General features: G+C 44.7%; 1 protein-coding gene across 2 annotated transcripts; it reads right to left on the bottom strand.

The window, feature by feature from the left end:
* Positions 1–1,675: 1,675 nt before the first annotated feature.
* GMNN (geminin DNA replication inhibitor) lies at positions 1,676–11,154 on the bottom strand. 2 transcript variants are annotated; one of them, XM_059399566.1, is made up of 7 exons: positions 11,009–11,154; positions 8,913–8,970; positions 5,467–5,544; positions 4,700–4,847; positions 4,001–4,083; positions 3,579–3,689; positions 1,676–2,085 (listed from the first exon to the last, which is right to left on the bottom strand). In XM_059399566.1, the coding sequence occupies exons 2-7, from the start codon at positions 8,961–8,963 to the stop codon at positions 1,924–1,926; spliced, it is 633 nt and encodes a 210-aa protein (XP_059255549.1). In that variant the 5' UTR covers positions 8,964–8,970; positions 11,009–11,154; the 3' UTR covers positions 1,676–1,923. The 2 variants fall into 2 exon arrangements, with proteins under 2 accessions (XP_059255549.1, XP_059255548.1); XM_059399565.1 differs by lacking the exon at positions 11,009–11,154 and adding an exon at positions 10,115–10,767.
* Positions 11,155–26,874: the final 15,720 nt, after the last annotated feature.

Raw genomic sequence — 26,874 nt, 5'->3', positions numbered from 1 at the left:
GATTTTTACCAAGTCCAATTTACTATATAATTTGTACTTTTTGTGTCTTTTGAGAAATCTTTGCCAAATCCAAAGTCACTTTAACTTTCCCTTATTTCCTTCTAGATTAATAGTGGTAGCTTTTACAGTAAATTGTGCCCTCACTTCCCTTCCCCTCGTTGCTCCCCACCAAATCCTGGCAATCCAACTTTGGCATTTTCTAGAAATACTATTTGCCAAGTAACCCTCTTCTGCTAAGCTCTCATCATTCTAATAGCCTCTCAGCTGACTGCCTTCTATCCTTAACCCGTAATATTCTTTGGATTATTTTTTACTGTAGTAGAAAACACCTAACATTAAATATACCGTCTTAACTGGATCTTGGGCTAGAGGCCCGTACCTAAAACACAGAGCTGCACTAACACCCTGAGCCTCTTCTTCAACGTACATGGAAGTTCAGTTCCTCGTTCACACTAGCCACGTTTCGACTGCTCAACAGCCACGTGTGGCTCACTGGCCATCACGCTAGGGAGCAAAAGTATTTCTAACACCTCTTTTTTTTTTATTAAAGATTTTTTTTTTTTTTTTGGACAGAGAGATCACAAGTAGGCAGAGAGGCAGGCAGAGAAAGAGAGGAGGAAGCAGGCTCCCTGGTGAGCAGAGAGCCCGATGCAGGACTCGATCCCAGGACCCTGAGATCATGACCTGAGCCGAAGGCAGCGGCTTAACCCACTGAGCCACCCAGGAGCCCTAACACCTGTTTTTTGGACAATGTTGCTGTACACGAATAATTGCTTTCATTTTTAAAGCATTTAGTTCAGGCACCGTAGTTATGTTTTAACCCTCAAATAACACTGAGGTAGACTAAATATGAGGTAAGAACATCCAAGTTCTATCAGGGTAAGTACCTTACCTAAAGGAATCCTTTAAAGCTTGACAAAGCTCTTTACTGCCAATCTATGCAAAACACATTTGAGTGCTTCTCACAGAACATATTCCATCCCAATGCGATGTACTTAGTACACAATTTCCTTTGTCCTTTTCATTTGAAACAGTACATATGGGAAATCCCTAATTAAGGCATCCTCTTGCTTCTTTCTCAGTATACATGCTCTATGCCCTACCGTATGTGATGAAATGTGAACAAAAAGCTTCACCTCCCGTCCACATCCACAGCACATCCCTGCATCCAAGTGGACGTTCGCCTGCCCCCACTTCTCTAAACGACAATCCCCACCCCCCATTACTGTCAACTTCCAAGAAGAGTCTGATTAGTCCAGCCAATTGGTCCTGTTCCTGGCTACTTGGATCCACGCGGGGAGCTTCTGATCCTAGATTCTCCCACTCCACGATTAGAAGTGCGCGTTAAGAGCATCTGGAACTTAACAGTCCCTACAATGAGCCTGACGTACAACCAGACTTGGGAGTAAAAACTTGACCATCTCAGTCTTAAGAGAGGTAAATTCGGGGGCACTTGGCTGGCTCAGTCGGTAGAGCAAGCGACTCTTGATCTTGGTGTCGTGAGTTTGAGCCCCATATTGAGTGTGGAGCCTACTTAAAAAAAAAAAAAAAAAAAAAAAAAAAAATTTTTCTTCTTGTTTCCTCCAAGATAACAGAGAAAAGAAAGAAAAAGACACACTTTGACACACTTTTTATAGCCTGGTTGTACTTCATTCCTCCCAGATACGCACAATGCTTAACAAGGGACTGAAGTTTATTTATCATACACACAAGTCATGTCTGACCACTGAGAAAATGCTATTTACATAAAACATCATAGATTAAAAATACATAGTATTTGTATTTTAATACAACGGGGGTCCCAGGATTCCAACAAGGAGGTCTGACTCCCCCTCTGCAGTATAGGTGTCGCTCTGCTACCAGGAACGCTAGTGGAGGTAAACTCCAGCAGTGCATCTCTCGGGAGTCAGGCACGCAAGACTTTCACACACCAGGCCTGGCATCTGTAGAGGAAGATACTGCCTCTTCGGCGCACGGAACAACGTCTGGGTCTTCCACAGCCGAGTCCTCACCCGTTTCCTCTTCTGAGTCACACTCCTGACTATTTGGTGATTCGATGTTACCCAGAGGCTCCTCCTGCAGTCGCTTTTGAAAGAATAAACCAACAATTTACTGTAAACACCGTAAAGGCCGAGTCCGCTAGCAGTGTGCTGGCAGCACTGGCCCTCACTGTCCTGACGAGGTGCTTCTCATAATAGCTCTCCGGTAAATTCACTGACAGTCAGTCAAGCGTTCTGTTCAAGTACCCCCCCATGCTAGACCCCATTTCAGCAAAGTCACAGCACTAAGGGTGTGCTCGTTTTAAAGCACAACGTGCCTTGCAGACCAGGGCCTCGCAAGCTACCCAGAGCGAAGGCCCAGGCTCTCTGACTTCCAGTCTGCGGGGACCAACATTCACATGGCGGTTAGGAGAGCTGTCACGGCACTTCCAAATGAAAACCTTAAACGGAATTCTGTCCTGGCTTAAAACGTAAGCGATTCAGTACTAGAAAAGCTTTTATTTGAAAACTTTCTTCCTATCAGCAAGATGACTTTTTGCGAACATGAGTAAGTTTAAGACCTACTGTTTAGTCCAAGACTGTAAAGTAATAGTCATCAGTCTAATTCTTTGTTTTTCTTTAAAGATTTATTTATGAGAGAGGGAGAGAGAGGATGGGATGGAGTGTGCCGGGAGGAGGGGCAGAGGGAGGAGGAGGGAGAAAAACCCGGGCCGATTCCGTGCTAAGTGTGGAGCCCAACGCAGGGCTTGCTCTCAAGACCCTCATATCATGACCTGAGCTGAAACCAAGAGCTGGGACACTCAACCCACTGAGCCACACTCAACCCACTGAAACCCCCACCCCTGCAGGCTTATTCTTATAAACACATTAGCTTCTTCCAAATTAAAAAGTCAGGTGTGGGGGGGCCCCCGGGTAGCTCAGTGGGTCAAGCCTCTGCCTTCCGCTCAGGTTCTGATCTCAGGGTCCTGGGATTGAGTCCTGCATCGAGCTCTCTGCTCAGCAGGGGGCCTGCTCCCACCCACCCCGCCCACGTCTGCTGCTCTGTCTACTTGTGGTCTCTCTGTCAAATAAATAAAATCTTTAAAAAAAAAAAAAAAAGGTAGGACCACCAACCTTACGTAGTACGCCAATTAACCGCTTTATAAGTGACAGTAATGTCACAGTGGCATTCACATTAAATAAAAACCTGTCTAAAAACTTGTCAATTGTGAAAGAGAAAAATTTTCCATGTAGAAGTAAATCCCTTTTCATATTTGTGCAAGAAAAGTGCTGTCCTTTTGCGACACGATTATAATGCTATCCAACAGTCACGGGCCCTTCTTATGCGCAGGGACTTCTCTCCACTTTCCTTGGCGTAACTCCTTAGTCTCCCCACCAGCCCACGAGGCGCACAGCCCTCCGCCCTCTCACAGGTGAGCACGAAGACGAAGCCCGGACTCGGCCTGACTCAGCAGAGGTCACGGTGCTGGACCGGGAGCTAAGCCTCAGACGCAGGAAGTCTGACTGACTACGCGGACTGCACCGCTGCCCCAAGTGATGAAACAGAGGCCCGCGCGTCGGGGAGCGCGAAGTGCCCACCTCTATCACCTCCGCCATGTACTGCACGTGCTGGGCCACCTCGGCCAGCTCCTCGTTCTCCCTCCTCAGGCGGGCGATTTCACTGTCCTTCCGTTCAATTTCTTTATGAAGCTGCACGACAGAAACCAAGTTCAGTGTCCCCCACGTCTGCTAAGCTACGCGCCAGATTGATGCGCCTCCAAGGCCCCGAGAGGCACGCTGACACCAAGTTCCGAACAACGGCGCCCGGTTCCGGTCAGCCCGACCCGGGCCGCCAGCCGCGCTCGTCCACAGCCCGCCAGCAAACACGCGAGCAGGACCGGAACCGCGCAGGACCGGAAGCGCGCAGGACGGTAACCGCGGAGCGCCACAAACCGCCGCAGGACAGGAACCGCGGAGCGTCACGAACCGCCGCACCGCCGCAGCCGGCGCTCCGCTCTTACCGTCTCATTCTCCTTCAGCGCTTCATAGAGCGCCTGCCGCCGTTTTTCTGCCACTTCTTTCCAATATTGAGAGGATGGATTTTCTAGAATAAATTAACGTTTTTAGGTAAACCTTGAAAATAATTACTATTATATGCTGCTGTAAAAACCCAGTAATTTTTCTACTAAAAAATATTCCCACAATGCTCACAGAACGTCGCAGCTTCCTCTGCGGCCTCCCCTGCCATCCCGATTCGACCCCGTGCGCGGCCGCGCCCAGCTCGGCCGCGTCTCCGCTGCCTCCCCGCTGCCTCCCCGCAGCTTCCGCCGCGCAAATCCCTTTCTCCAAGTCCCTCTCTAGATACTTCTCTTCGGAAAAGATGATTTCCAAGTCTTGTGACACTTAAAGGCGATGTAACACCAGGGCTGTCGTATTAATCACGACCCTTTTCTTTCATATCTCATCCATATTTGGATCTTACAGAGAGGTAAAGCCTGTCCAGATTCACAGTATACTTAAAACCGTAAGAAATTTTAAATTATCAAACATTTGAGTAAAGTATTTAATAGTGTCTCCAGATTAAGAGGCTGTGGGCAGAGTTCAGAACAGTATAATAAATGATTATTTTATTTAATGTTTAAATACTAAATTAACGTTAACAATTTATTAAGTGATTATAACTAAGAAATTTAAGATAAAAGTGGCATATTTTTTCATACCTGCAATCATAAGATCATATGCTTCTTGAGTAACTTCACTAAAATTTATATTTTCACTGTGTTCTGGGACAGTAACAACTCCAGAGCTGGTAGCCTTGGATGTTAACTGGTCGTTCCAGTGTTTCGTTTTGGACAAGCCTTTAACCAACTATAATGAAAATACATACATCAATCTCATTTATTTTGATCTAACGAACGAGACAGCAGGGTGGTTTTGTCATGTATGTATTAAAAATAGAACAGTCATATGTCTCTGGCATTTTTGGATCTTTAAAAAAAAAATCACACAAATTGAAAATTCTACCAAAATTGTAGTTATTTTTTAGGAATTTTGTTTGTAGCAACTATCTTAGGTCTAAAGCTTATCTGAAATTATTTTTATTGTTTAAATAACTGAGTACCACAGAAAGGCAGAATTTTCAAACCTGTGAAAGTCCAGACACCCTCGACTGTGATTTTCTCCTTTACAGACGGGGTAACTGAAGGAATCTACCATTTTATTCCCCAAACATCAAACATTGCTCCCGTAGGCTCATCCGCAACCCCGCACCTCATCTCAGTGCTACTGCAGGTCTTCCTACCGAGTCTCAACTTCCTAAACTGAACCACCAAATCAAAAACCGTTTCTGTGAGGAACACACAATGGTTATTCTTGAACTATTTCCAAGTTTCAATGATTCAGGCGTCTCCGATCAAGGAAATCTTGGAAGAGTCTTTAATGTAAAGTCAGTATCATCTGCACCCCACTCTAGCCCAGTAATACATACCTCATTTTCTCTTCCAACAAGGGACCCAGCTGCAGAAGGCTGAATCATCTTCAGCGTTCTTCTGGGCACAGGACTATTCTACAAGTAAATAGAATTTATTATCTGGTTACTGAGTTGCCAAATGGGTTATTACTCTCTCATTCCTACTATAATTTAGGAGACAGAAAACACTAAGAATACTAGTGTTTGGTCTGCCATGTAATATTATATATGAGCAATATATTGTTTTTTTTTAACTAGCGAACTTGTTAGTTCCCTAATATAATAAAGGTTAAAGAAATCCCAATGGGTCACATTACCTAAACCTGACACAAGTAGCTTTTCTCCTTACATTACAATCAATCCATGCTGTATTATAGTCATCTTGTCAACTAACTGTAGCTAGTTAAAAAATGTAACAAAATTTCTAAGCTCTAATACTTCAGACCATATGTGATGAAACCGAAGTCCAACAGGAATATCCGCATTCCCACTTAAAAAGGTCTGCCACAAGAAACAGAAACTTACTAGACATCATAACATCTATATGGTAGAAACCCACAAAAAAGGGGTAAACTGGGGGAAAAGGTTATTTACACAAAATATTTCTTTCCCTACTCAAAAAGATGCACCTCAGACTTCCTTTAAATAGTGACTATCCCCTAACACACATATATGTAGTCACCAAAGGAGGACAATTTTCAAGAACACACCTTACACAGAAGCAAATGCACATCCAAGAGGACCACACCCCCCATCTTCACCTGACTGCAGAAGACGTTTCAAGCCCATTCCTACCCAGACAGCCACAAAGTCAGGGCCAGGGGCACACCAGAATACTGTGAATTTGCCCACACTGCTGTTCTGGAGAAACCACAGCCTTCCTTTCCTGATCTGAAAGCGCTCTCTCTTTTTGCAAAAAATCATTAGTTATCCTGCCGCCACGGGACGGCAAACAATGGTGAACACTCAAACAAGGGCAGCAAGAACATGACACCGAAGCAGCGTGAGAAAGTTACGGCTTCCAGCTGCACTTCCCAGCACTAGAGCTCACCTTTCCCACGGGACAGTTTCTGCTGCCGGTTATGATCTCACTACTGACCTGAAGAACTGACGCCAACTACTCCGAGAACAAACATTACAACAACATTAAAGATGTAATTTAGATTACAGATCAGTCAACAGCCTCCAGACAAACAGAAGAAAAACCAAACTCTGGACCCTCAAGAATAGGAGGTGTTAATCCATTTAAATGCTTGCTGCTAAATAATGGCCACAGAAGCCAGATAAATCACTGCCACACACACAGAAATGACCATTTTCAAGATTAACTTTTATGCATGTAAGCTTGAAGCACCCAGCCCCCACGACAGAATATGGCTATTCTCATTTTCTTTATATAGATCATGCACTGGAAAAACAGACTCCTTAGAGCCAAGATGTTCAGGTTCTTTTTTTAAAAAAGATTTTAGTTATTTATTTGACAGACAGAGATCACAAGTAGGCAGAGAGCCAGGCAGAGAGAGGAGGAAGCAGGCTCCCTACTGAGCACAGAGCTCGATGTAGGGCTCCATCCCAGGACCCTGAGATCATGACCTGAGCCGAAGGCAGAGGCTTTAACCCACTGAGCCACCCAGGCGCCCCAAGACGTTCAGGTTCTTAGATACTAATGCGTCTTAATCTTTTTAGAAAACCACAGAGGATTCCAGGAAAACCCTCCTCTCTCTCTCCCCAAAAGAAAAAAGAAAAACAAAAAACAATACAAGAGCAGTACTCACACAGAATTTTGCATAATTGGTAAGAAATCCATAAACTCCTATAATTCACTCTTACAGATCTGGTTTTAGTCCCATTTCCTCCTTTTACAGAGACATAAGCTGAAGCTAGGATGCTCAATAATTCACCCAACATCACAGTTTTGGAGGTTAAATCAAGAACCACACAGAACCCAGTCCTTTTATATCCAAGATAGCTGTACTCTAGCTAAATAAACATTAGATTTTTCTTTAGATATAAGGATCTGCTGAAATGATATAAACTGTCTGGGATCTGTCTCAAATTAATTAGGCAACTTAAGGAGGAGTGAATGACAATGAAGATGAAACAAGATTAGCCATATACTTTTAACTGTTGAAAATTGGGAAGTTGAGATTATTATGCTATTTACTATTTTTGAATATTTGAAAATTTTTCTAACAAAATATCTAAGCACACACACAAAGATCAGTGAGAAGATATTAGCATCCTAAATGGAAAGGGACGGACTCAAATTACCAATGCAGAGTGTTATTTAAGAAAAACAATGTAAGGACACAAAGGCAAGGTAAGTCTATCAGAAAGCATCTGCTATCACTTATCACTTTTATTTACTCTATTTAAATCTGCAAAATGATAGTTTTCCTGAAGATGTGGTCTCTCTCATTCCCTCACCCTCTAAATTGTGTGGCAGAACCTCATTAAGTTGTAAACTCACTTAGAACTTGAAGAGCAAGGGACGCCTGGGTGGCTCAGTTGGTTCAGCAGCTGCCTTGGGCTCAGGTCATGATCCCAGAGTCCTGGGATCGAGTCCCACATGGGGCTCCTTGCTCGGCAGGGAGCCTGCTTCTCCCTCTGCCTCTGTCTGCCACTCTGTCTGCCTGTGCTCGCTCTCTCTCCCTCTCTCTCTGATAAATAAATAAAATCTTTAAAAAAAAAAAAAAAAAAAAGAACTTGAAGAGCAAAATCAGTCAAAGTTACAAATTCAAAATTAAACTCTGTTCTTATTATTATACAAATAAAGATTTCCAGTGATGGCATCCTAATGGGATTCAAGAAGCAGAGCAAACAAGCGGGTTCGATGGGAGTAAGTATGATGTTCTCTGGTCACACGTGCATTATGACGTAGAATGTGTCTCTGTGGACAAAGACACCAATTCTCAAGACACAGAGGATTTTAATAGAGTCATTTTATGAAATGAAGGAGTGGAAAGAAAGCAACCACAATCTTATTTACAGAGAATCCTAAGGAATCTCTAAAAAAAACTACCAGATCTAATAAGTTCAGCAAGTTATAGGATTTAAGATCAAACTCAAAATGCAAAAATCAACTGTTTTCCATATACTAGCAATGAACACACAGAAAATTTAATTTATGAAACAACTCTATCTACAGTAGCATGAAAAATAAAATACTTAAGAAAAATTTAAACAAAAGTATAAAACTCAATACTCTGAAAACTACCAAAACATTGTTGAAAGAAATTAAAGACCTAAACAAATGGAAAGAGATCGCATGTAATGGGATCACAAAACTCACTGTTCAACCACAATTAATTTTTTTAAAGTTTTCTATTGTTACCTGTCCTCCGGCCCAAAAGTTCGGCACTTCAAAGTTTATGGAAACGATGGCCAGATTAAATTTAGTTAAATTACATCAAAGTGCTTCTAAACCACATGCTCTAAGAAATGATGGTTATTCTGTCACATACCTTTACATTCTCTCTGCTTCCCTCTTGTTTCTGCTTCATACTCGGATTCATTATGCACCTGGTAAAATACCAAAAAACTAGTAATTTATATCATAAACAGAAAACGGTTTGCACCTGAAGGTGGAGTTTAGATTCTTCTGATGTTGAAAGTATTTACAACCACAGAAATCATTACTACTGTACAGCAGAAGTACCATCTTCTCTCACTGTACCCACACTCAGTCCTATCAATGACTACAGTTGACTAAAGTCAGTAACTCTTACTATCCATACTCAACACCCCCCCCCCACGGTAATTCTGGTTGGAAACACCTTGTCGCAACACGAAAATTCGGTATTCTAAACATTGTTACTTACAAAACACGGTGGGGTCCTGGGTTAAACAGAGGGTTCAAAAAAAACCTGAGAAATGGTCACCAGGTACGTGGGTATATTCAAGTCTGTCCTAAAGAATAACATTCTAGGGGCGCCTATGGGACTGTCGGTTCAGCGTTTGCCTTTGGCTTAGGGTATGATCTCAGGGTTCTAGGATCCAGCCCCAGGATGGGCTCCTGCTCAGCAGGGGGTCTACCCCCTCCACCTGCTGCTTCCCCAGTTTGCACATTCTCTCAAATGAATAAATTTTTTTTTTTAAGAATAGCATCCTAACTTTGTTGTATATATTTTTTAAGATTTTATTTATTTATTTGACAGATATCACAGGCGGGCAGAAAGTCAGGCAGAGACAAAGAGAGGGGGAAGCAGGCTCCCTGTTGAGCAGAGAGCCCAAGGCAGGTCTTTGGTCTTTATCCCAGGACCCTGAGACCAGGACCTAAGCCGAAGGCAGAGGCTTTAACCCACTGAGCCACCCAGGCGCCCCTAATGCTGCCATTTCAAAGGCAGTTTTAAGCTATAATAAAATTGGCTGATAACCAGCAATACGTTAGTAGTGATTTCATATCCGATCTAATGAGATTATGTATTCACATTGGTAGGGAATGTTTAACCATCACTGTGAACCGAGGGCGGGAAGCAAGGCCGAGCGAGCAGCAGATACAGGAATTATGCAATGTGGTTAACCAGACCGCAGGGCCGGACTCGCGGCAAACCCAAACTCGGAACCGCCCGCACAGGTCTGCGCCTGCCCAAACCCACCTCCCTGCGGGCTGTAGATTACACCTGTACTGGGTGCAGCGACTTCCGAACTCGGGACCATGACTCACCTCCTGTTCATGCCTCTACACGGCACCTCAGCACAGGCACAGCCGAGAAAGCTTTAGTTAACCCAAAACACCCCAACTGTCGGATGCACCCTATTTCCCCTTCCGTCTCATGGTACGCAAAGGCTGGCGGGGACCCACTGAACGGAGCAATGTTTTCTCAAACTGCGGGTCGCAGCCCGGGATCCCCAAATCGTTGACTTGGGTCACGGACAGTATTTGCAAAAAGGGGACTGACGAGATGAGGAAACTCCGAGCGCAGAGCACGCGAGGCGCCAGGGCTGCTTCGTGAAACTTCCCCCGTCGCCCGGCTGCGCCCCGAACGGCGATGTACAGCGGGTTCCGCGAGCGTCGCGGCCCAAACCGGTGCGCCCCGACCAAGGGTGGTCTTCCGTAGGTTCGTCGTACTCGGGTCGGCGGCCCTGCAGCTTCCCTCTCCGCACAGGGCCGGGTCCCCAGGGAACGCAGACGAACGGGAGACCCCAGGGTCACCAGCCCCGGGTCGTCTTCAACGGGCGACGCGGGACCCAGCGACCTTCCCCCCGGGGCCCAGGCTACGGACCCCTCGGACCCCGGCCAGCTGGAGGCCCGGAGGGTGGAGGCCCCCCCTCACCGGGACAGCCGCGCACAGCCTAGCCCCCCGAGGCCGCGGGCCGGGGCTCCCTCCCCAGGCCGGGGGTCGGCCGGGGGTCCGCCGGCTCCCGCCGCGGCGCACGAGTCCGGGACGCGCCCGCCAGCCAATCGGGAGCGCGGACGGGAGAGCGCGCCAAAACCGACCCAGCCAATGGGGCAACCCCTCGGCCGCGGGGCCCTGCCTCGCCCGCGCTCCCCGCAACGTCCACCCCAACCCCGGCCGCGGCCGGGCAGCCGTCCCGAGAGCGGCCCCCGCGGACCCACCTCCCTCACGCTTATCGGACGGGAGCGCTCAGTCCTCGCAGCCGACGCAGGTCGTTGCGGCGGGACAACCTCGCTCACGGTCCGCGGCTGCTGGAAAAGCTTGCGGACGGCGCTCGCGGGGCGCGACGGCCACGTGACCCGGGGGACGCCCAACGGATCCCGCCAATCGCCTCCCGCCCCGCCCCCTTCGGCCCCGCCTCTTTCCGCGCCTGCGCGGTGGGTGCTGCGCGGAGTTGGGCGGGGACGTCCGGGCGTGACTGCCTGAGGGGAGGCCGCCGCGCTCCGGCCTTTCGTCGGAATTCTCTCCTCCGCGCGGCGCTCTCTCCGGTTCTCGCCCTTTGCGAGGGCAGCGGGCGGGGCAAGCTCTCCCGGGAGGCGCCAAGTCGGGGAGAACAAACTGTTGTGTGAAAAGCCCGCGACGTACTGTGGCAGAGCGGTGGTTGGGCGGACCCGCGACTGTGCCCCGGGCCCCGAGCGCGCTGCGGTTCGGGGGAGCCCCGCGGGCCTGCCCTGGCCCTCGGTCCGACCCGCCGCCGCGCCCCGAGCGCCCGGCAAGCACCCGGGACCGGGCTGGCGCCGGGAACACAGCACTCACCGCAGTTTTAAGGAGCGGGGTCCCCTGCCGACACCCCTAGCTTTGCTTTCTCTGGACTCTGCAAAATGCTCAGCTCCCTGCGGACAGGACGTGTGGAGCCGCCGGAGTCTGGTCCTTGGTGTCCACGGGCCGTGACGCGAGCCTGTCTTCCCGCTCCTTAGCCTCCCGAGCTGGCTCCCCTGGGCGCCCACCTGCCCACCTGCGGTCTCTCCCCGGTTTCTCTCCCCGCGACCTCACAACGTGCAGAGCGCAGCCCCGTGGTCCTGGCTTTGTGTGGGCGAAACTCGTAAAATCTAAATCCATAAACAACCCGATGACCGGGAAACTACCGGTAGACCGGATTTCCAAGGTGGGAATTCTGATGACCCGTGGCAAGTACAAGCACGGTGTCCTTTGGCTCTGGGACACCAGCCTGTCAACACAGTCCCTCCGACCTCCAGTTTCTTCATTCAGCCCCGGGGTACAAAGGGATCTTTGAAAAGATCCAAAATGGGTTAAGTATATAAAAGTCCTATTCAGGCAGCCCGCACTAGGTAGGGTTTAAGACAAAAGTTCATAATGTTGTTTCTTAACTAAAAAGCTGGGAAAGACCAATCTCTTCCGTGTGGAAATGGTGAGCAAACCAACGAGGTAGGATCATGAGGTCACGGAGTTAAAAACTAAGGAGCAATAGGGGAATTGGTGATTTTCTTAGAAGTATCATAATCCCCACTTACCCAAATGTTACCTATAGTTGTTAATAATATTGCTCAGTTTTGGAACAGCGTGGGGAAGATTTTACTTTATGTATTTCAGTATTGTTTGACTTTTTTCTCCCAATTCAACATACCAAAGGAGATGATGCCTACTTTAGGAAAAATCATGAGGCTCCCAGAATCTGAAACACCCGTTTTACCAACTCAGGTTAGATCCTTTTTGCTTTGCCCGCTAGATGATCAGCTACTTATTGTGACTCAGATCTGCACCTGCACTCTCCCAGTTCGGTGGCCACTAGTGGCAGTGACTACTGAGTCCTTGAGATGGGGTTAGTGTTCATTGAAATATGCTGTAATGTAACATACACACTGGATTTCAAAGATTTAGTGAGAAAAGAATGTAAGCCATTTCCATAATTGTATGGATCACATGTTGAAATGATACTTTGGGGATACTGAGTTAAATGCAAGTGTTGTTAAAATTCATTTCACTGCTTTCCTTTTACTTTTTAAAATAGGGCTACCTGAAAAAAAAAAAAATTAATGATAGATGTGGCTCACGTTTGTGGCTCACATTGTATTTCAGTGAGACGTGACTGTGCTAAAATACCACACCGTACATTATCCCCCGGAATAAGGCAGGTAGATGTTTTCTACTCTCTTCTTGACAAGACTGAGAGGCTAAATTACAAGCCCAAGATCTCAGACCACTAGCCATTGACAGACTGAGACTTCTGATCTTCTGACTCAAAATCCACAAAAGGAAAGAGGGAGGTTCTGAAAATATTCCTCAGTCCAGAAGCAGAAGATCCTCAAACCCTGGAACTACTGGGAATGACTCTACCATGTATGCTTTCATACTGTTTTTGAAGAACAAATTTATAGGGACAACAGTTTTGTAGGGATCTGGGAAAAAGAGACAAGTGGTTGTTGTCCCATCAGAATTTGGCTCTAGACATCCAAATATCCTGTAGTCTTATCTGCACTCAGGAAACCAGGGGTATTGAACAAATTAAAATTATGCAGTAACACTGGGTCATGTATAATCCTTCAGTTGACGGCAATGTTACACTGCACAAATTAAAAAAAAAATCATGGATATTTTTCTGTGATCTTTCTATGAGCCACTTCTAGCTGAGCACGGACTCCGTTGCTATGCATTATGGAGCTGTTTGTTTGTATCTTGCCTAAGAACATTTACAATCAGTTTGTGGGAAGAGAATGAGGGAAAGAAGAACAATAATGTACTGTACTAGAAAAAACAAAACCAAGTCATCCAACATGGTATAGAGAACAACGAAAAATTAAAACATTACTGAAAGGCTGTAAGTCCAACCAAGATGCATGTACCTTTTTAAAATCTATCATTTATTAAGGCTTAACTAAATTGCCACGGTTTTCAGCCAGAGTTCAGAAATTGCTATTACATGCTAATCCCTATTTTTCTGAAAGCTGCCCTCAGGGAAACACCTAACAAGTTATTACATTCTTTTTAAAAAGCTCATGTAGGGGGCACCTGGGTGGCTCAGTGGGTTAAGCCGCTGCCTTCGGCTCAGGTCATGATCTCAGGGTCCTGGGATCGAGTCCCACATCGGGCTCTCTGCTCAGCAGGGAGCCTGCTTCCCTCTCTCTCTCTCTGCCTGCTCTCCATCTACTTGTGATCTCTCTCTGTCAAATTAAATAAAATCTTTAAAAAAAAAAAAAAAAAAAAAAAAGCTCATGTAGGATCATTTGTAGAGTGATTCAATTCCTCTACTCTGGATTACACAAATAGTTGTATTTATGTTTTAGGTTACCTGAAACAGGCACAAAGTTGAAAAAAAAAATGAGGGCAGAAAAGAAATTCAGATTCAAGCAGTTTATCAGAATTTGGGTTTTTATTTTTTAATTTTTCTAAATAGGCTCTATGCCCAACGTGGGACTTGATTGAACTCACAACCCGGAGATCAAGAGTCTCATCTTCGACCAACTGACCCAACCAGATACCCTAGTGTTTTTGTTTTTAAGGTAACACTTTAATAATAACATGAGATACATACTAGTTTTAATGATGATAAATCAGCTTTAAGATAAAAGGCAGTAAACAGGTGATTGTAAAGGACCAAGGAAATGAAAAAAACACACAGTAAATGCAGTCCATGATGAACATATACCTTGTAGTTAAGCCATTATATGTAATTTTCCTTCTCATTGTATTTGTATTTTATTTTTAAATTTTTTTTTAAAGCTGGTTTCTTTCTCACTTTCTCTCTTTCATTTTATTTAAGTAATCTCTACACCCAACATGGGGCTCAAACTCACGACCCTGAGATCAGGAGTCCTATGGTCCTCCAGCTGAGCCAGACAGGTGCCCCATAAAATTTTTTATTTCTTAGTAATCTCTACACCCAGTATGGGGCTCAAACTCAGGACCCCAAGATCAAACATTGCATGCTTTTCCTCCTGAGCCAGCCAGGCACCCCAGTGTCTTTGTATTTTCAAAGGGTTTTTTAATTTTCACTTTTCAGAACCAATATTGATCCTGAGAAGTTCATCCTTTACAAAAGACATATCTGGGTCAGCTGGTTGTCGTTTGTGTAAAGAAACTGCCGAAATTTCCAGTGGGCTGTCAGGGTTCCCTTTTCAAAACAAATGCATTCAAAGCAGAAATTTTCTTATTGATCTCTCTTTCCTTTGATATTTATTTATATTTTATTTATTTATTTTTTTAAGATTTTATTTATTTATTTGACAGGCAGAGATCACAAGTAGGCAGAGAGGCAGGCAGAGAGAGAGGAAGAAGCAGGCTCCCTGCTGAGCAGAGAGCCCGATGTAGGGCTTGATCCCAGGACCCTGAGATCATGACCTGAGCCGAAGGCAGCGGCTTTAACCCACTGAGCCACCCAGGCGCCCCATTTATATTTTATTTTTTAAACCCAGGCCATGTCTGAAAGGATTTGGGCATGGATAAAATTTTCACAAAATTCACAGAGTTAATTTTACAAAAGTTAACTTGTTGAGTCCGCTTATGTGATGAGAATGACCTGCTGGCTACATAAGGTGGGGACTGGAGTGTATTAGGTATTTGCTCAAGAGAAACAAAACCAATAGGAAAAATACAGATTTGAGGAATTTGCCTACGTGATTATGTCAGCCGGCAAATCCAGAATCTGCAGGGCCAGTGTCTCCATTTGACTCTGAAGGCCTGAAGCTGCTGTAGAACCTGCGTCCCAGTTCAGCTGTGGGGCAGGAGAATTCGCGCTCATTGAGGGGAAGAGGGGATTGAGGGCATGGGGTTGGGGGGGGAGGGTCAGTCTTTCGTTTGATTGAGTGAGGCCCACTCACATTACAGAAGACTATTTGCTTTACTCGGTTTACTTATTTAAACATTAGTCTCATCCAAAAACACCCTCAGAGAAACACCCAGAATAGTGTTTGACCAAATATCGGGACACCCCATGGCTCAGTCAAGTTGACCTAAAATTAGGCATCACAATGGGAAAGAGAGCCTTGCCTGGACCTTGACCTAGGGTGTCCTTCGAGTTCCCTTTGGACTGGGAAGGCCTGGAAGTACACTACAGCCCATGCTCAGCTGACGGGTTAGTAGGACATCTATGAAGGGAGCAAGCAAATTAAGCCTTTTGTCTTACTAGTTTCAAAGGAACCAAAAACCAGGAAGCGTTGTGTCCAGTCTGCCGCTCTCTTCTCCAGTGGCAGACGTCGGTTCCTTGTGAGGTCTATGAAGGGAAGATCTGTTCCAAGCCTGGCTCCTGGTGTTGGAGATGGTCGCCTTCTCCCTACTCTTCCGCCCATCCTCCTCCCCCTGCGTGGGTCTCTGTGTCCAAGTTTCGCCATTTGTAAGGACATCAGTTATACTGGGTTAGGATCTGCTATAGACTGAATGTTCGTGTCCCTCTATAGTTTTGAAGCCTAACCCCCGACCTGATACTATGGGGAAGTGGGGGCCTTTGGGCAGTAGTTATAAGTGGAATCAGCCTCCTTATGAAAGAGACCCCAAGGAGCTCCCTCAGTCCTTCCACTGTGTAAGGACACAGTGAAAAGTGGCCAAGAAGCACCAGGAAGCAGGCCCTCCCCAGACACCACCTGCAGGCACCTTGATCTTGGACTTCCCAGCCTCCAGAACTGTGAGAAATCAGTGTTTATTGTGTAAGTCACCCATTCTCTGGTATTTTTGCCATAATAGCCCAAACGAAATAAGACAGGCTGTACCCTATCATGTTCACTTGATTGCCTCTGTAAAGACCCTATCTTCAAATAAGGTCATGTTGTGAGATACGTGAGTTAGGACTTCAACCTGTGAGGGGGATGGGGCACACAGTTTAACCCATAACAGAAAGCGTTCAGCCTTCCCAGTCTGCCCTACTCAGCAGCCTCCTCCTTACGTCAAAGCGGGAATACCCAGCACACACTCCAGGACTGTTTGACGCAAGTACCCGAGCAGTCAGGCCATATGTGTACACTTTTCCTTTTTTTGTGCTCATGTTGTTTCAACTGTATTGCATTAGAAGCAGAGCTAAGCGGTTCCTACATTTCAAAAAGGCTCTCGTGTGGCTCTGGATCCTAAGGTCCCAAGTTCTAGCCCCATGCTGGGCACAGAGCTTACTTCCAAAAAGTTTGAAAAGGCACTCAAGAGGAGAAAAACCCTTTTCCTTGAAAATCTGTTCATCTTGTTCTTCATGAAAGGAATACATTTTTTTAGTTTTTTTTCACTGTAATATTTATTTTTTAATTGTTATGATTATTTCTTTTTTAAAGTTAACATATAATGTGTGATTGGTTTCAGAGGTAGAGGTCAGTGATTCATCCATTTTATATAATACCCAGTGCTCATTACATCACATGACCTCCTTAACGCCCATCCCCCAATTACCCCAACCCCCCTCCCTTCCAGCAACCCTCAGTTTGTTTCCTATGACTAAAGTCTCATAGTTTGTCCCCCTCTCTGATTTCATCTTGTTTTATTTTTTTCTCTCTTCCCCTATGCTCCTCTGTTTTGTTTCTTAAATTCCATGTATCAGTGAGCTCATTTGATAATTATCCTTCTCTAACTTATTTTACTTAGCATAATACCCTCTAATTCCATCTACATCATTGAAAATGGCAAGATTTCATTTTTGATGGCTGACTAGTATTCCATCGTATATCTATTCCTCCTCCTCTTCTTCTTCTTCTTCTTCTTCTTCTTCTTCTTCTTCTTCTTCTTCTTCTTCTTCTTCTTCTTCTTTTTTTAAGATTTTATTTATTTATTTGAGAGAAGGCATGGGGTGGGTGGGAAGGTCAGAGGGAGAAGCAGACCGCTGAGAAAGAAGCCTGATACGGGACTCAATCCTGGGATCCTGACCTGAGCCAAAGGAAGACCTGAACCACTCAGACACCCTATACCACATCTTATTTAACCATTCATCTGTTAATGGACATCTGGGCGCTTTCCATAGTTTGGCTATTGTGGACATTGCTGCTATGAACATTGGGTAGTGTGTGTCCCTTCAGATCACTACGTTTATATCTTTGGGGTAAATACCCAGTAGTGCAATTGCTGGGTCATAGGTTAGCTCTATTTTCAACTTTTTGAGGAACCTCCATGCTGTTTTCCCAGATTGGTTATACCAGTTTGCATTCCCACCAACAGTGTAGGAGGGCTCCCCTTTCTCCACATCCTTGCCACATCTGCCAACATTTTAGCCATTCTGATTGGTGTGAGGTGGGATCTCAGTGTGGTTTTGATTTGTATTTCCCTGATGCCAAGTGATGTGGAGCATGTTTTCATGTGTCTATTGACCATTTTAGGTCTTCTTGGAGAAATGTCTCTTCATGCCTTTGCCCATTTCTTGACTGAATTTTTTTGGTTTTGGGTGTTGAGTTTGGTAAGTTCTTTATAGATTTTGGATACTAGCCCTTTATCTGATAAGACATTTGCAAATATCTTCTCCCATTCTGCCCGTTGTCTTATGGTTTTGCCTACTGTTTCCTTTGTGGGGCAAAAGCTTTTTATCTTGATGAAATCCCAATAGTTCATTTTTGCCTTTTTTTCCCCTTGCCTTTGGAGACATGTCTAGCAAGAAATTGCCGCGGCCAAGGTGGAAGAGGTTGCTGCCTGTGTGCTCCTCTAAGGTTTTGATGGATTCCTGTCTCATATGTAGGTCTTTCATCCATTTTGAGTCTGTCTTTGTGTGTGGTGTAAGAGTTCAGGTTTTTGTGTATAGTTCAGTTTCATTCTTATGCATGTGGCTGTCATGGCATTTTCCCGACAGCATTTATTGAAGGGACTGTCTTTTTTCCATTGGACATTCCTGCTTTGTCAAAGATTAGTTGACCATAGAGCTGAGGATCCATTTCTGGGTTTTCTGTTCTGTTCATTGATCTGTGTGCCTGTTTTTGTGTCAGTACCATACTGTCTTGATGATTATAGTTTGTAATAGAGCTTCAAGCTCTATTACAGAACTGTGATGCCACTAGGCTTTGCTTTTCTTTCTCAAGAATGCTTTGGCTATTTGAGGTCTTTTCTGGCTCCATACAAATTTTAGGATTCTTTGTTCCTGCTCTGTGAAAAAAAAGTTGATGGCATTTTGATTGCCTTGAGTGTGTAGATTGCTCTAGGTAGCATAGACATTTTCACAATATTTGTTCTTCCAATTCATGAGCATGGAACGTTTTTCCATTTCTTTGTGCCTTCCTGAATTTCTTTCATGAGTGTTCTATAGTTTTCTCAGTACAGATCCTTTTCCTCTGGTTAGGTTTATTCCTAGGTATCTTATAGTTTGGGGAACAGCTGTAAATAAGATTGACTTCTTAATTTTTCTTTCTTCTTGCTCATTGTTAGTGTATAGGAATGCAACTGATTTCTGTGCATTGATTTTATATCCTGCCACTTTGCTGAATTCCTGTATGAGTTCTAACAGTTTTGGAGTGGAGTCTTTTGGGTTTTCCACATAGAGTATCATGTCATCTGTGGAGAGTGAGAGTTTAACTTCTTCTTTGCTAATTCAGATGTCTTTTATCTCCTTTTGTTGTCTGATTGCTGAGGCTAGAACTTCTAGTACTATGTTGAATAGCAGTGGTGATAGTGGACATCCCTGCCATGTTCCTTACCTTAGGGGAAAAGCTCTCAGGTTTTTCCCATTGAGGATGATATTTGCTGTGCGTTTTTCATAGATGGCTTTGATGGTATTGAGTGTGTACCCTTTATCCCTACACTGTGAAGAGTTTTGATCAAGAAAGGGTGCTGTACTTTGTCAAATGCTTTTCTAGCATCTATTGAGAGGATCCTATGGTTCTTGTCCTTTCTTTTATTAATGTATTATATCACATTGATTTGTGGATGTTGAACCACTATTACAGCCCAGGAGTAAATCCAGTTGGTCGTGGTGAATCATCCTTTTAATGTATTGTTGGATCCTGTTGGCTGGTATTTTGATGACAATTTTTGCATTCATGTTCATCAGAGATATTGGTCTGTAATTCTCCTTTTTGGTGGGGTGTTGGTCTGGTTTTGGGATCAAGGTAGTGCTGACCTCATAGGAAGTGTTTGGAAGTTTTCCTTCCATTTCTATTTTTTGAAACAGCTTCAGAAGAACAGGTATTTCTTCTTTTTTTAAATATTTGGAAGAATTCTCCTGGGAAGCCCTCTGGCCCTGGGCTCTTGTTTGTTGGGACATTTTTTTTTTTAAAGATTTTATTTATTTACCTGACAGACAGAGATCACAAGTAGGCAGAGAGGCAGGCAGAGAGAGAGCACGGGAAGCTGGCCTCCCGCTGAGCAGAGAGCCTGATGCGGGATTCGATCCCAGGACCCAAGCCGATCATGACCCAAGTCAAAGGCAGAGGCTTTAACCCACTGAGCCACCCAGGCTCCCTGTTGGGACATTTTTGATTACTGCTTAGATTTCCTTGCTGGTGATGGGTCTGTTCAGGTTTTCTATTTCTTACCATTTCAGTTTTGGTAGTTTATATGTCCCTAGGAATGTGTCCATTTCTTCCAGATTGTCAAATTTGTTAGCATATAGTTGCTCATAATATGTTCTTATAATTGTATTTCCTTGGTGTTGGTCATGATCTCTCCACTTTCATTCATGATTTTATTTATTTGGGCCCTTTTTCTTTTATTTTTGATAAGTCTGGCCAGGGGTTTATTTCTCTTACTAATTTTTTCAAAGAACTAGTGCCTAGTTTTGTTGATCTGTTCTACTGTCCTTTTGAATTCTATTTCATTGATTTCTGCTCTAATGTTTGTCATTTCTCTTCTCCTCCTTGATATAGGCTTTATTTGCTATTCTTTTTCCAGCTCCTATAGTGTAAGATTAGGTTGTGAATTTGAGACACTTGTTGTTTCTTGAGAAGGGCTTGTATTGCTATATACTTCCCTTTTAGGACCTCCTTTGCTGCATTGCAAAGGTTTTGAACAGTTGTGTTTTCATTTTCATTTGTTTCCATAAATTTTTAAAATTCTTCCTTAATTTCCTGGTTGACCCATTCATTCTCTAGTAGGATGCTCTTTAGCCTCCATGTATTTGAGTTCTTTCCAAATTTCCTCTCATGATTGAGTTCCAGTTCCAAAGCATTGTGGTCCAAAAATACGCAGGGAATGATCTCAGTTTTTTGGTACTGGTTGAGACCTGATGTGATCTATTCTGGAGAATAGTTCCATGTGAGAAGGTTAATAATTCCAATAGAGAAGAATATATGTATATATACAAAAATAAAATTAAATACAGTGAAAGGATAGATTGTAATGGTAAAATGAAAATTAAAAGACAAGAAAAAACAAAAGAGGAAAAACAACAACAACAAAAAGGAAGGGATATAAACAGACAGGTGAATAGAACAAAGCAATACACTAATTCCTGAGTGTATTTGGGTCAGCTTGTTAGAGAAAACTACATCTCAAAAAATTTTTTAAAGATTTTTATTTATTTATTTGACAGACAGAGATCACAAGTAGGCAGAGAGGCAGGCAGAGAGAGAGGGAAGCAGGCTCCCCACTGAGCAGAGAGCCCAATGTGGGGCTCAATCCCAGGACCCTGAGATCATGACCTGGGCCGAAGGCAGAGGCTTTAACCCACTGAGCCACCCAGGCACCCTACATCTCAAAACTGTAAAGAAAGGAAAACTTACATATATACAAAAATAAAACTAAACACATTGAAAAGGTAAGATGTAACTCTAAAGATGAAAATTAAGACTTTAACCAAAAAAAAAAAAAAAAGGAAGAAGGTAAAAAGAAAAAAACCCAATATGATCAGGTATGATCAGGCAGGTGAATAGAAGAGAGCCATAGATTTTGGGTGTATTTTGGTCTGTTAGAAGAAATTGCATTCAGGGCGCCTGGGTGGCTCAGTGGGTTAAGCCACTGCCTTCGGCTCAGGTCGTGATCTCAGGGTCCTGGGATCGAGTCCCGCATCGGGCTCTCTGCTCGGCAGGGAACCTGCTTCCCTTTCTCTCTGCCTGCCTCTCTGCCTACTTATGATCTCTTTCTGTCAAATAAATAAATAAATAAAAATCTTTAAAAAAAAAAAAAAAGAAGAAGCTGCATTCCAAAATTGTACAGAAAGAAAAACTTTTGTATATACAAAAATAAAATCAAATACAATGGAGGGAAACTAAGGTCTCCTACTCCCCCACCATCTTGGACTCTTCCGTCAATGTTTATTTATTTACTTATTTTCACAGTCTCTGCACCCAACATGGAGCATGAACTCTTGACCCTGGGATCAAGAGTTGCACTCTGAGTGAGCCAGCCAGGTGCCCCGAAAGAATAATTTTTGAGCAAGTTTTGAAGAGGAGGTCAGAATTTCAGCTTTTGACATCCTACCTCACCAGTCTCAGGAAGTTCTGACTCCTGTGGTAACATGTTTGTGAACACACAACACGACGTGTCCCCGTAACAGGCCTGTCAGAAAATTTGGGGTAAATAAATGTAAACATAATACAGGAGGTACAGGATTTTATTCATGGACACTAGGAAAAAGTGGGAGGCTTATGAAAGATGAATGAAAATAATAGCATATATGAAAAAAAAAAAGCAATAAAAATTTTGAGGGAAAGCTTAGGACTAGCTCAAAGGGAAATGGCCAGACTTGAGTTTAGAAGAGGGAAGGAGACCTTCTGGGTGCACAGCTTTCCCAGTGCAGGAACAGGCGTGGTCAATAAACCATATTACATTTCCCAGTTTCCGTATAGCTCTTGGGACTAGGCTTCCAGCAGCAGTGAGAGAACAATTCTAGTCTGTTTGGAGAATTACATCCATTATTATAGGTTTTAGCGTAGTAGAATATCTCAGGCTGCACGTAGCAGACATAAACTGGTTAACTTCAGGATAAGGGGGAGGTGCTGAGATGAGAAGGGAAGAAACTATGGGGGGAGGGGGGAGGACTTTAGGGGCTGGACAGCAGGAGTCCTTACCTGTGTCTCCAGGATCCTGCCGTCCATGTGGTGATAGTCTCTGCGTCCCGGTGAGGGCTCCTTCAGGCGTTAAGAAATAGAGCACAATCACAAAACCTCACCACCCTTACAGGCCGGAGGGGAAATGGCTATGAATAAACTTAGAGTGCACCTTTTAGTTGAGCCAGGGAAAGGTTCTTCAGTCACTGAGCACTAAACCTGTCCGTTCCTTCTCGTCTGCAAAGTAGGATGAGAATAGAGCTGTTTCTCAGGAAGGTGGAACATGGTGACCAGCCCAGAAAGTGAGCCCAGAGTACTGAAAGTGGAAAATGCAGGGATATAATTCAGGTTCTCAGAAGTAGTTGAGGCCAAGGATGCTTTTTGAGGGTCAAGGAGATGTTCTGTGTCTTGACCGTGGTGGTGTCTTGATGCGACTCTGTGTAATTACCCAAACTCATAAACTGTGCACTTAAAACAGGTGATTCTATCGTGTGTAAGTTATATTGCAGTAAAGCTAGAAATTGAAGATGCTGCAGTAATAAAGATGCTGCTCCGGTAGGCAGGTCCCTAGGAGAGACACCGCCTGGATGCTGGGGAGAATGTGCATAGAAGGCCCGCACCCAGGGAAGGTTAGGGCCCACCTTGTCCGCCGCCGAGTGTCTGTGCGTTGGAGGATAACAGCCTGGAAGGCAAACAGAGCTTGGCTGAGGGACTGTCAGGTGGCCCAGAGCCCGAGAAAAGTCAGCAAAGTTGGCCTCAGAACACCTGAAACCAAGGAAAGGCATCCTTAAAGCCACATCATTTCATTTCATTGCCGTATAACTTTAATCCCATCTTAACGTCTGTGTCTTTTATGACACATTCCATATATGCCATTTCACTTTAATCAGCACAAAGCCTGCGAGGTGACCAGTGCACTTGCGACCAGAGGGACCGAGAGCAGGGGAGCTGCTGTCAGGACATGTGCCGGGCACCAACTGATCGCCTCGTGGCTCCGGATTCACTGTCCGGTCCCAGAGGGAAGATTTCCAAGTTCCTGGATGACATCTGCTAATGTCACTCCCCTACTGGTGAGGTCTGGATCCCAGAGAGGAGGAAAATCCCGAGGCACTCTTCCTCGGCACCCACGGAAGCAAAGAGAACGCCAGGGCTGCAGCAGAAGGAGCAGCTCTCGCCCCGCTCGTGGAAACACGTTCAGGGCAGACCTGCCTGTGCTGAGATCTGGACCTTGCTGGAGAGGGCATGCCAGAGTCAGAGAAGTCCTGTGGTGCTTCGCCCAAGGAACTTGCTGGAAATCCCTGTGGGCTTGCCTGAAAGCCACCCTCGAGGGCACCAGACGAAGCTGCCCACTGGAAGGTGCCTCCCCGAGGCCAGAGCCATTGTATTGCAATAGTGCCCTGGGGGCGGCCGGGAGGGGACAGGGAACCTTTGGCTGCTGGGTGCCGAGCAGCTCTGTCTGCAGCCGTCCCTCACCAGCACCACCCAGTATCAACAGGAAAACTGGGAATGTAGCATGTAGTTTACTCAGAAAAATTTCCTTCTACATATCAACTACCAGGACCACTGCTGTGCTGACGAGTTGCCTCTCCAGTGACCTCGGGGAGTGCCGGTGTCTGTGCACCTGTGCGCTCACGCAGAGAGATACTTTATCTCCTTTAGAACTCGGTTCTGACTGAGCCCTTCCCTCCAAGAAGTAGGATGAGTCGCTCGTTTTAAATCAGATTGTCTTTGGGGCACCCGGGTGGCTCAGTGGGTTAAGCCTCTGCCTTCGGCTCAGGTCATGATCTCAGGGTTCTGGGATCGAGTCCCACATCGGGCTCTCTGCTCATGGAGCGCCTGCTTCCTCCTCTCTCTCTCTCTCTCTCTCTGCCTGCCTCTCTGCCTACTTGTGATCTCTCTCTGTCAAATAAATAAATAAAATCTTGAAATAAATAAATAAATCAGATTGTCTTTTCGGTCTCCCTAGAGTGGAGTTTATTGTGTATGACTTATTATGCCCAAGAAACTCGATCCACAAGGCCCAGAGGCTGTCAGGAAACTAGAAGTCCGTCTCAGTCCCCAATCATCTCACTTAGGCACTGGGCGGCTAGTAGGGACATGGTGTGGGACTCCGTAGGCTTGGGGAAGGCCCCAGAAGGTCATCGCCCTCGCTGAAACTGCCATCTGAGGAAACGGTGCGGAGTGTGGACTTATCGCATTCTCTCTGCTCCTAAATTTCCTAATATGAGAATGTTGGGAGTTCAGAGTTGATTTTCCAGATCGCCAGGGTTATACTTTAGAAATGAAGATTCCCTGGCTTGGTCCCGGAAATCTCTTTAAAGGGAAAGGTACCACCTATGAAGTATTCTTGTTCTGATATTGAATCTGAATTGGAAATCCATTGCCAGTTTAAGGAAATACTGAAGATATAGAATTATGTTAAACACCATGGGGATGCCATCCACAAAATCCAAAGTGTAGGAAATTCTATAGGACATATAACCTATTGTTTTCCCAACAATTAAATAACAAGATTAAAAAAAAAAGTAGCAGGAAGGATTTGTAGAGTATAAGAAAAAATATTAACAAATGCAACTTGTGGATCTTGTTTGAATTAACCAACTACAAAAAAGTAATAAGGGAAATCGGAACACTCTGATGATGTTAGGATATTAGGTATAACAGGTATTGTGGGTATCACTCTAATGGTTTTTATCTGTAAATAGTACTTAAAGATTAATGGTCTGATACTCGCTTTGACATAAATCAATGTAGGCAGGAAGGATAAATGTATAAATCAGGAATTCTTAACATGGATACCATGGACATTTGTGGCCAGATAACCCCTTACTGTGGAGCGTCTCTGGCCTCTACTCACTTGATGCCAGGAGCTCCCCTCAGTGGCGAGGAGCAGAAATGCAGACACTGAGCGGCACCTCGCCTGTTCCCTCTACAGAGGGCGAGACTCTTGATCTTGGGGCTGTTAAGTTCTGGCTTGTGTTGAGTACAGAGATTACTTTAAAATTTTAAAAATCTTTATTTTTTTTTTAAGATTTTGTTAATTTGGGGGCACCTGGGTGGCTCAGTCGTTAAGCATCTGCCTTCGGCTCCGGTCATGATCCCAGGGTCCTGGGATTGAGCCCAGCATGGGGGTCCCTGTTTAGCGTGAAGCCTGCTTCTCCCTTTCCCTCTCCCCCTGCTTGTGTTCCCTCTCTCGCTGTCTCTTTGTTAAATAAATAAATAAAGTCTTTAAAATTTTTATATTTTTATTTGAGAGAAAGAGAGCACAAGGTCGGGGGAGAGGGAGAAGGAGAAGTAGGCTCCCTCCTGACCCCACCTCAGGGCTCCATCCCAGGACCCCAAGATCATGACCTGAGCTGAAGGCAGACGTTCAGCCAGCTGAGTCACCCAGGCAGGCCCAAAATAAAAAATCTTAAAAAAAAAAATGCAGACATAGACTAATAACCCCTATGGGGAAAATCACAGTTAAGAGCCGTCAGTCTAAATATAACAGTATTGACCTTGTGTTGATAGCCATTGAGTAAATTATGGCATATCCACACAATATTACACACAAAGAATTAGGGAGATCTCTCAAATGGAGAATTCCCACGATATGCCATTAAATGAAAACAGTGGAATGAGAGTATATATAGCATTCTACCTTTAGTGAAGTAAGCAATGAGAATATACATCCGTACTTTTATCTTCATAAAAAAGAAACACAGACAGGCTCAATCAGGAGCTAATGGAAATGGAATATGGTTATTTAGTGGGAGCGGGGAGGGATGCCTGTGTGACTCAGTCATCTTAAATGTCTGCCTTGGCTCAGGTCATGATCCCAGGGTCCTGGGATCGAGTCCCACGTCGGGCTCATTGCTCAGTGGAGAGCCTGCTTCTTCTGCCTGCCACTCCCTCTGCTTGGGTGCTCGAGCTCTCTCTCTATCTGACAGATAAAAATAAAATGTTAAAAAAATAATAATAATGGGGGAGCGGGGGAGGAGTGAGACTTTTGAACATCGATTTCTATACTCTTGAACTCTGTAAATATTTCACAAATGGGAAAAATAGACAAAAACTGTATTAGTGATATGGATATTGAAGTTTTTAGAGGGAAATAAGCCAATATCTGCAGTTTATTTAAAAAATTCTCTCTGCTCAGGGGGGAGCCTGCTTCTCCCTCTCCATCTCTCCATGCCGGCTGCTCTGCCTGCTGCTTG

This window comes from Mustela nigripes, chromosome 5 (genome assembly GCF_022355385.1).
Source record: "Mustela nigripes isolate SB6536 chromosome 5, MUSNIG.SB6536, whole genome shotgun sequence".
Taxonomy (NCBI): Eukaryota; Metazoa; Chordata; class Mammalia; order Carnivora; family Mustelidae; genus Mustela; species Mustela nigripes.
This window is presented reverse-complemented; position numbering and strand designations above follow the sequence as displayed.

What these genes read in the sequence shown, in the direction of transcription:
- GMNN (XM_059399565.1), bottom strand. An exon ending in TTGTTGGAAGAGAAAATGAG is followed by an intron (nt 4,848 to 5,466) that starts GTATGTATTACT and finishes TTTTCATTATAG; the next exon opens with TTGGTTAAAGGCTTGTCCAA. An exon ending in ACATGGCGGAGGTGATAGAG is followed by an intron (nt 2,086 to 3,578) that starts GTGGGCACTTCG and finishes TTCTTTCAAAAG; the next exon opens with CGACTGCAGGAGGAGCCTCT.